Raw genomic sequence first — 10,464 nt, 5'->3', positions numbered from 1 at the left:
TCTATTTTTAAAAAAAATAGAAGTTAAAGAAAATTTATTTTTGTCTTAGCTTCAAAAATAATGTAAAGAAAAATTTAAGAACAAGATATTTCAGTGCTCAGAGAGATATGTACAACGTTATAGATCTAAGTCCAATCCTAGAAATCCTTGCTCCTGAATACAGACTTGGGAACCTGTTGATCCTAAGTGTAATTAAAGACTGTCAGGATCAGCTTCTTAGCTTCACCCATTATAAGCTTTTCCTCAATCTGTCCTAGGCTAAACAGTACAGAAACAGTATATACTCTATATACTGATTTACACAAAAGGTCTTTTACAGCTCTAATTCTGTTATTGCTAGGCAAAAAATGGACATTTGGAACAAATTATATGAATCATAAAGGATAAAATTGAGATGCAGCTTCTGATGACTGAATTTCCACTTGAGCCATTTTAAACTGGGTGCACTGTAGCCATTTGCGGAGCACAGATGAGCTGTTGTTCATCTGACCTGACCCCTGTAACATCCTCAGGCTGTGATGGTTGACATTGCTCTGGATGGCTTGGAGGCGTAGCTGAAGTCCAGCAGATAAATGCTGTTGAAATAATGCAAAACTTTCAGTTTCTTTTCTTTAATATATACTTTAATACAGAACTGTGAAACGTACTGGCTGTTGGCCCAGGAAAGTTCCTCCACTGCTCCAATGTAATATTTCTTTCTTTCATGTCCTGCACTTTAGTTACCATGAAAGGCTAATAATTTTCCAGAAAAAAATTCAATACTGAAACCAACTCCAACGCTTCTATTCGCATCACCAAAATTATCTTGACTGGCAAACCACACTGATCCACCTTGCTCTGTCTTATAAACAGGAGCAGCTGGCATAGTTTTAGCCAAGGAAGCAGGCCCACAGTATCTGCTATAGAGCCAAAATCTATCTCCTGAGTTAAGAGTCTTGATCCTGAGTTGTTAAGGGACTCTCAAGCCTAAGACATCAAGAAAACCAGAGCTGAGGGAATAACCAGTCTCAGTAAAGAGAGAAGAAAGGCCCTGCCACAGAACCTGGTTAGAGGAAAATGTTTCAGAAGGGAAAGGCAGAGCAGTCCTGATTATCAGTGTCTTAGCTGATGATGCTCTGTGCATGATCACACATAATGATCTTAGCTCTGATCTTCAGTGCAGAGCCATCCAGTGCATCTGGATATGCTACAATGATCTATTTTCAGAGAGTCTAGGGACCACAACTAATGGTCTTATTCTGAGAAATTACAGAAATGTATAACACTAAGAATAAAAGGATAAGGTAGGAGAAATAACTTACCTTTAGATTTGACTGTATCATTGGCAACCACATTGGTATAAGCTGTAAGAAGCAAGGTATATTTTGTTATTATACAAGTGACTGCTGACATGCACATGAGACAGCCAAGGATTTACCTAACTCATTTAGCTGTCCAGATGGACATAGCCTGAACCACAGTCTGATAATAGGGTTATTTTTAAATGATGTGTATTTTTTGGGGCAAGAGATAAAGAAGCCAGCTTCCCTTGTTTGTCAATTGATGAATCAACAGCAGCAATTACTGATATGCTGTTTAAGGAAAGATGAGAAGACAGAATAGAAACTTGTTAAAGGAAATAACTTATTTTCCTTGTGAGAGTGTATATGCAGCTGAGCAATACTAGAATAAATGCAGTAAATATTAGTGAAGTATGCATCAAGAACTGAAAAACATGCAGCAGAAATTCCTAATAACAGGCCAGATATTTAAATAGTAATAAGCATTTTATAATCCACAAGCAATATCAGTGCTGTTCAAACCAGGAGAAGTCCTTGTCCATGCAGGTTGGAAATAGATGATCTTAAGGTCCCTCCCAACCATAGATATTCTATGGTTCTATGATTCACTGCAGAATGTGACCTGTAGGCCTAGGAGCACAGGTAAAAACTCCACCTAGAATGACAAGGCTAGGTCTGCAAATCTGTCACCCATAATGGGATTTGTATGTATTTCAGTCTCCTGCTCTTCAGAGAACTTGTATTTCTGACTAAGTATAAAATGACAAGCTTATGGAAGACAGAGAGGCATTTCAAGCAAAAGTATTCATGTTCTTCAATATTAATTTAACCACCGAGGTTATTGTTCTAAAATGTTCCTCCAAATGGCATTAAAATTTGCAATTTGCCAATTATACTACCAGGAGCTGCAAGTTAAACCTAATCACTATTGACAACATTAGATAAAGTGCTGTTTCCCTTGTGCAAGGAACGATAATTGTTTCAATTTCAGTGCTGTTTTGCTGGCTAATCATATGCAGCTCTGTCAGGACTGATTACTTAGTCTACCACAGGAAGAATCATATTCAAACCTCAGCATTTACAGATAGATGAAAGCCAAAACATCTGGAATGCAGCCAGATGTGGCAGACATGTGAGTTAAATACATCCTTCTGGGGGTTCTCACACTAATAAAGTACTTAACAAGATCCAGGGAATGCAAGTCCTGATGTGTTTTTAGAGAAGAGGGAACAGGTAAGCATAGTGAGAAGACATGCTCCATGCCTCAGTGCTATCAATAAAATGTCACTGAAAATTTCATGCAGCATTTAAGAAATTCCTATGGAACTAGCCACTGGCAAGAGAAGTGGTGTCAGAAGGATGTCAAGCAAGGAGCTAAGCTAGGAAGAAAACTTAAGGTACCTCCTTGTCTCTGAGCCAATTCACTGGACATCTCTTACAATCAGTTGAGAGAATTAAGTACTGCTCACATTCATTTAATCTTGTCCCAAAACAGGTATTTAAAACAGATCAAGATGTATCATTTCCAAAAATACCTCTTTATCTCCACTGATTATAAAGGGCACTGATGGAAATAGCTCATACTGATACCTACATTGTAGAGGTCTAAGGTTAGAAGCAGATCATTGTCCTCCCACATGACTTCTGTCCTCCAGGGTCTCGACACATTTAGGGAAACAGAACATTCTGCTGCATACTTTCCACTCCTACTGCTTCAAGTTATATAAATGAGACAAGAAGACATTTTTCTTGAAGTACTTGGGTTTTATTACCTAATCCCTTTTCTTCACAATGGAAGAATGCTTAAAGCTAGTTAGAAAGAAGGACTGGAATAACAGACTGCTGTCAGACACTATCAATTTTTTGAGTTCATATTTTCAACAGAATTACATTGATTCCAGTGCAAGTTTTGATGGAAACCAGGCTGGAGAAAAGATTGGTCACTGTGCTTTTCTGACTCTCTAACTCCACTGCATGCCCAGTTTTCTATAAGTCTATAAGTCTGCTCAGCAGCTTTTGATCAGTTTCCATGATCAGTGGCTGTCCTGGGGTGGCTAGCATCCCAGTTCCTTAGACAGAATAATGGGAGGGAAGCTGAACACTTTCTTTTCAGCCCTCCTAAAACAGAATGCTCCACCTCATAGAAGAATATAATGAATTATATATATATATATGTGTGTGTGTGCATCTGCATAAATGTGTGTGTGTCTGTATTTATATATATGTGTGTATATATATATATATATATAAATTCAACCTGGAAAGAAAAATAAATACATTGTTTTGGGTTGATGCCATGCCATTTCTGGTAGCAAGAAAGGAGCCCCCAGGGGTGGCTCATGTAAGTAGCTGACGGGTGGTCCTGCTTCAGGCCTCAGGCCATCAGTGAACAATGGAAGTTTTTCAGTAAGTGAAGGAGAACTGAACTGTTTACACCTTCTCTCTCTTGGTTTAGGACATATTTCCCCTCCACTTGTCATGCAGAAAATGGTCACCTGAGACAGCTATCCCATAAACTGCCTGGACACCCTCTCAGTGTGGTGCATTAAGTACCTGTGTGTTGAATCATGGGGTGATTTCATTAACAAAAGAACTTTTTGCAGCACCTGATCCCTTATGTGAATAAAAAGCATTGCAGTAGAAGTAATTATATGCATGATAAATGTTCAGCATTTATCAGTGCTACTGTTCCCAGTTCCAAGAGGATGTCATTGGGAAAGTGTCCCTGCCTATGGCAGGAGGGTTGGAACTAGATGATCTTTAAGGTCTTTTCCATCCCAAACTATTCTATGTTTCTGTTAATTTTGCTGATGAATTTCTGAAAGAGTGTCAAGAATATTCTTCTTAAAACAATCTCTCCCACTGCACTATGTCCTTTCCCTCAGTGAAAACTAACCTTGTTTGAAGGGTTATATCTAAATTAAAAAAAAAAAAAAAGCATAAGATTGTTTCATTATCAAAGGCAGGGCAATAAAAAATGCTCTAGAATAAAACAAGGTACCAAAAAAACCCCCAACACTCAGTCAATTAATATTCAAAGAACTTTTATCCCTGCAGACTTCATAAGTAGGAGTAAAAAAATTCAGATCTTCACAGTCACTGGAGAAGAGACAGTTTCAAAGCTGATTTTTTTAAAATTTCAGAGATGTCACTCATTTACTAGTTCCTGAAGCCTTATACTCCTACCTCTCTGAAGGACTTCAAACATACAGTAAGCCTTTCCTCAAATCATGACACTTACTTTTCAGATCTACAATATTTTTACAATTAGTTAGTTTTGAAAAAAATTAGTAACCTGGGTCTGTGAAACCTACAGTACTATTACATATGTATCTTTTTCCTGCAGGATTTTGCTTCAAGCCCAAGGGGATTTGGTCACCCTGGTTCTTCTCCTCCACCTCTCATCCACTGAGCACGAAAGTTTAGAACCCTAACTCTGAATTACACATTTTGAGCTTGATTTTGTAGTAGCAACATCCTTTTAACCTGGTTTAGCATATTATTGAAATATACTCTCAAATGCAAGCTGCTGGAAGTATTAATTTGAAATGTGAATCTGGCCCTAGAGGCCACTCTTCATAGCTGCCTAGAGGTTCTCAGAGTCAGAGACACGAGCCAACCCTATTACAGGAGTAAAACCTTTGCAACAGTGAAAAGCAGCAGCAGATCATAAGTTCATTTTTTAAAATGAGGAGCAATCGGATTAGAGATTATGGTCTGTCCTTACTTCATTCTAGAGATTTTATTTTTTTGTTACAATCTTCTCGGTTTCATTTCTGCATCAGCATTCACCCTCAGCTTTTTCCCCCCCTTTTTTTTTATGAGTGAGAGGGGAAACAACAGACAGGCAAAATCATTAATTAACATTTATGGTGTAAAATGCCTACCTTTACAAAGATGGTAGAGTTGCATTCCTGTAAAGCCTCCATTAAACTAATCACATGCAGGCACACCATTTCCACCATCTTTGGTGAAAAAAAAAAAAAAAAAAAAGAGAGAGAGAAAGAGAAAAAGAAAAAACATAAATAAACTAGTGTTTGGCATGCATTGAAAGCTAATCCAACAGACTCTAAAAAGACTTTTCCTGTATTTGCTTGGCAGTTACACTGAATCACTATATGTGCACTTACAAGCCACGGACATATTAGATTAAATATTACATGAGCATATCAGGAACTTCTCTATTTATTCAGTTTTCCCCTGATGCAGTAACACCTATCTGTTGAATATTTCAAAGTGCTAGACGTATTCTAATTCATATCACGCATCAAATGAAGTTGCCTTCAGCTGTGTTCTTTTCAGACACCATATAAAACCTTCTACATGCCTTTGCTGTGTAGTTCTCATCTATCAGTGTGTCAGAAATTGATATTTTTATTTACTGAATCTTCTAACATTAACATACCCATCAAAACTCTTTTTTTTTTCCCCGTCAAAAGACAATTTGTTGTTCTGAACTGGCAGTTAGTTCATAATTCTTCCATTTTGTACTATGAATTATGAGAGATGCAAATATCAGATGTTTGGTAGAAGACAGTATTTTATGGTTTGTATTGTGTAAATTCATAAGTACAAGACAAATATCCTGAGCTAGCCATGGGTATTTAGAGTGCCTGTCTGAACTATGTATAAAATGTCCTCAATAATAAGAAACTTAGCTTTTCTGTAGTGCTTTTTATCTTCAAAGCACTTTACAAACACTAATTAACCTCACAATACCCCTCTGAGATGGGCACGGATTATCTACATTTCACAGAGCAATACCTGAGGCAGAGGGCTTAATAACTTGCATTAAGGCCAAATAATGAGAGATGTTCAGAATAACGACTGGAACTTGGGACTTCCAGGACATAATCTTGTCCTAAGGCTTGAGAAGAAGCATTTGTGTCTGACTAAACCACTGGCCAGTTACAAGTGTTATGCACATTTCCTGTTCATTCAAATAGAGCTTCTGAACTGCTATTCCCACCAGTGGGTTGCCAACCACAGATACCAGGGGCTCAAGTATCATTTAGAGACAGTTTCAGGTGGTCCTTGCCTGACACAGAAAAAACACAGGAGCATAGTAAATGGTTCAAAGACGTTCAAGTGCAGCCCATCCATTACAATTGAAATTCCATACATTCCATGCCTGGAAGATGTTTTCACATGGGGAAAGGGGAGTTATATGAAATAATTTCCATATAGGTAACAGCTCTCCATTTAAAACAGGAAAAAACAAACAAGCAAACAAAACAATAAAAACTCCAAAACTTAAGAGCACCTGGCTTGAGCACTTACAAAGAATCTTTGTCTCAAAGCTACTATCAGGTTCTCCATAGCTAGAGCTACTATTTAACATCTCAGTTAAAGTTAAAAAGTTCTGACAAGTCATCTGGGAATTGGAAAACAACTCATCTTGCCAATCAGAAACAAGCTCTTAACCCTAAGTTTGCATGCACAGAGAATCATCAGTGCTCATGGTAGCACCTGTCAGAAGAAACCTTATTTCTAAAGACACCTCCTTCAAAGTTATTACTCAAAAATGTCTCCAGAGATATTTATACAACTTATTTTTTATGAGTAACCAATAGGTTGAGTCATCAGGTGTCAGCATTTGTGTATTTTTTTCACCATCACATGGTAAAATATTTAAATGGATATTGATAGAATTATTCTAAAACACTTAGTTGGTCCTGTAAGGAAGGGTCAGATGAAACAACAGGATCACTGTGAAGAGCTGGAAGATTTATAAAATGAGACTTGATGAAGGGAGCTCCTAATCTATTTCAGGTGGATCCTGGCTACATCCTGTTTGAGATCCACTGCAAGGTTAAGCCACTACTAATTACCTTCCCCTTTAATCTCTCAAAAGCATCAAAGTTGCTTCATGGTATTATTTACAGCCCGTTGTATTCCACTGAAGCAAAGCCAAGCCCTCCAAGTTTAATCTGTATTAAATCTGTACACAGCACCTGACTCACCACTTTGTTATGTGCCATTAGCTGTAGGATGCTTGGTGTCACTCGGCTCCAGAACTCCAGGGCTGTAAGGATTGCTGTAAAGCTAAATTCATTCTGATTCTGGACTGTGGGAGCCACTGCTGTCTGTTCACAATATACTGTCCAGAGCTGAGCAAATATAAATGCATGGAATAGGGAACACATGTGCAGAACAGATGTCTGTAGAAACAGAAAATAGAGAAAAATGTTTATTTCAGTGAGTGTACTGGGATACAGTGCAGAAGTTTTCATCAAAGCACTTCTCTGTCATGCATCTCAATGTGCACTCTTGTTCCTAACTTTCCCATGTTTCCCTCCCATTAGGAACTAAAAAGTCAAGAACCCTTGATAACATCTCCACATTTAAAAAACATGTTTATATTTACAGACTAGAAACTGCATTTGCAAACACACATTCCTATGCAATCTTAGTGCATGACATCAAGGTCAGTGCCTTCACAGAGAAGATGAGTTTTGCAGAACAACTACTTAGGACTGGTCCTGAGACATTTCTGACAGATAACTCCAACGCAATCCATGGAAAGCCTGGAGGCTTTGGCACAAATCTTTTTAAAGATGCTGCTGGGCTAAGTCATTCAGATTCTGATCACCTGAAAGAAAGGCCATCTTACAAAATACATCATCTTACATCTGTTCTGTTAAGTTGTTGTTAACCTGTTGTCTATGTCTACTTTGCTGGGGCAGAACTACTCACAGTCAAGGAAAATAAGTTTTGGAAAGCTAACACAGAATTCATTTTACACAGTCTAGCATAGCTCCTTGCTAACATGTTGTATGTCACAGTGTCTGAGCTTCCAGGAGTGCTGGACAGTAAGCACTTCATTATGAGAAAGACACTTCTGGTCAGAGATATTTCCCCAGTTTGCAAGTGCAACTCTGACTCATGCTCTGTGGCATTGTGACTGCACCAAATACTGCAATGGTTGCTTGGTAACCAGAGAGAGGTCTTTGAAAGAGTGAAAAATGCCAAAGAAATGCATGGGAAGCACCAGTGTCTAGTCCAGGTGAGGGGAAAGAGAAGGCGATTTCACATGCAAGACAAATGTGTGATAATTCTGCTTTTGTTGCTAATAAAAACTAGTTGGTGTCAAAGAGTGCTGCTATACCTCTGTTAAACTACTGTGAAAAAAATGGCTAATGGTTTGCAATAACTTCTTTTTTTCTGCAGATGCTCTGGACAAGTTGTGCTTGAACTGTCAGTGTTATTAAATTTCATCTCCACATTATAGGTTATCCAATTCTAATTCTAATATACCACTAGAATAAATAACTTTCTAAGGATTTGCTACAGAGATGGTCATTGCTAAAAGCTTAAATTTGGAATGCAGTTTTTCTTTCCTCACTCCTATGCTATTTTTGGTAAAGCTAAATCACAAACCTTAATTGCATTTCATCACCAGTTTCCAAGCGGCAGCTGTGGAGAAAAAAACCTACAGATTTCTTTCTCTAGATCTCAGGTTTTAATAAGGTTTTATCCCTCCTTTTTTCTTAGGAAGAAATAGATAAGCATTTGCAATAATAAGGCAAATATTATAGCATGTCTCCACCCAAAACACAGGATCCCTTACCTTTGATTGCTCTGGAAACCCAATCAGAATAACAATAAGGTGGTCAGCAATTTGTGAACCTGCATCCAGTGGAATAGGCATGCAAGCTGATGGAGAATTTGGACAGACAACATTGTGTGTCAGAGACCCCAGTAGTAGCCACGACAGCAAACGAATATGGGAGACACATTCTATGAACTCTTTGGGCCTGTCAAGAAAGAGCAGATTTCACAACGCTGCTAAATTTTCTGGTTTTCCCAAAAAAAATTTCTCCTTATGCAAACTTTGCAGACACAGTTTCACACTCAATGTGCTGAAGGCACAGATCATTGGTATAGTTTATGGGAAGATGAGAACCACAAAGAATTTAGAGGACTTGACATACCACTAACAAGCCCAACAGAACATTTTCAGAGAGTCTAAGAAACAGTCTCTATAAAAGGCTAAAACATTCACAGATTCACTGCTTCCATAATTGATGATCTTTCACTCAGAAATCATCAGATGGGAAGGGTTGTCCCAGTGGAAATGCTCCTCCCAGCCACTCTGGACAGCACACACATGACAAGAGGGACTGCAGGAAATGCTGCATTCCAGTCAGCTCCCAAGCACCATCCCTTATTTCCCCTGTGTTCCACCTCTCCATTGGCAAAAAATTGTTAATTTCTCTTTCCCTTGGCCTCTCCTTGGACATTTGGACTGCATTCTTTTGAGTGCAGCTCAAAATATGCTTTGCTGCAGCACTTAAGCATTCATCCACCATCTAGTGCAATGTCTAATTGTTGAGCAATGTGCTTACTTAATCTCAAAACGAGTGACAGCTTTCTGATGTTATCTTGTCTGTCCCCTAGATACTACCAAGTTCAGATTGCATACTAATTTTTTTATAAGCAGAAGAAAAAAAGATTGTTTTTCAATCAATAAATTACTACTTAATATACCAATCTTACTACTGTTTTTAGTTTTCAATTTGATGGCACTGTGATGGACTCACAGCACCAGAGACATTAAATTTTTTTATTTTTCTTTAACAGAATCCAATATGATGCTCTTCCTCATAAGTACCTATAGGGTTGTCAATAAATTTTAAAATAAATTTAAATTTAAATTTAATTAAAATAAATTTAAATAATTTTTAAGAGACAATAACATCTCCTTTCTTTTTGAATACAAAACATGGGAGATTAAGTTTTCTCACAGTGAAAAGGGATGAAAAACATGTCTTGATAAGCAGAATTTCTCCCATTTCACTTAAACCAGATAAAGTTATTGCTACCACATGAATAGGTTTATGCTTAGTTCTCTCTCATTAGTACTTCTGAAGTTTAGAGGATATTTTCTTTGTATTCTCTCTAATTCTCAGCGTATTTTTTGTAATTCTAGAAAAGATTACCTGTGTGCTTTTCACTGACTACTGACTATCTAGATCAAGAATTGAGTTAATTTTAAAGGCAGCTCCAGCCAAACCAATGGATTTACCTCCACTGTCCCTCTAGCAGGTACATTAAATATTGCCCTGAGGATGTCCCCAGTTAAGGACCCAGGGAGCTGCTGACCAGTTGTTTCAATGCTCCACAGCCCCTATTGCCTAATGCAGGTCTTATCTACAAAATCTGGCAATAGACACAGAATTCT

General features: G+C 37.9%; 1 protein-coding gene across 2 annotated transcripts in view; it reads right to left on the bottom strand.

Annotated features, from left to right (window-relative positions):
- Positions 1-374: 374 nt before the first annotated feature.
- The window catches only part of UNC79 (unc-79 homolog, NALCN channel complex subunit), a 99,599-nt gene continuing 89,509 nt past the window's right edge, over positions 375-10,464 (bottom strand). For both annotated transcript variants that reach the window (XM_030452025.1, XM_008492518.2), the window contains 5 exons: positions 8,851-9,037; positions 7,244-7,441; positions 5,168-5,245; positions 1,302-1,343; positions 375-575 (listed from right to left, as the gene is read on the bottom strand). In XM_030452025.1, the coding sequence (XP_030307885.1) occupies positions 375-575; positions 1,302-1,343; positions 5,168-5,245; positions 7,244-7,441; positions 8,851-9,037 (706 nt within the window). The remainder of the gene's footprint in view (positions 576-1,301; positions 1,344-5,167; positions 5,246-7,243; positions 7,442-8,850; positions 9,038-10,464) is intronic.

The sequence above is a fragment of the Calypte anna genome, chromosome 5A (assembly GCF_003957555.1).
Source record: "Calypte anna isolate BGI_N300 chromosome 5A, bCalAnn1_v1.p, whole genome shotgun sequence".
NCBI lineage: Eukaryota > Metazoa > Chordata > Aves > Apodiformes > Trochilidae > Calypte > Calypte anna.
The sequence above is the reverse complement of the archived record's forward strand: the minus strand, read 5'-3'. Positions and strand labels throughout refer to the sequence as shown.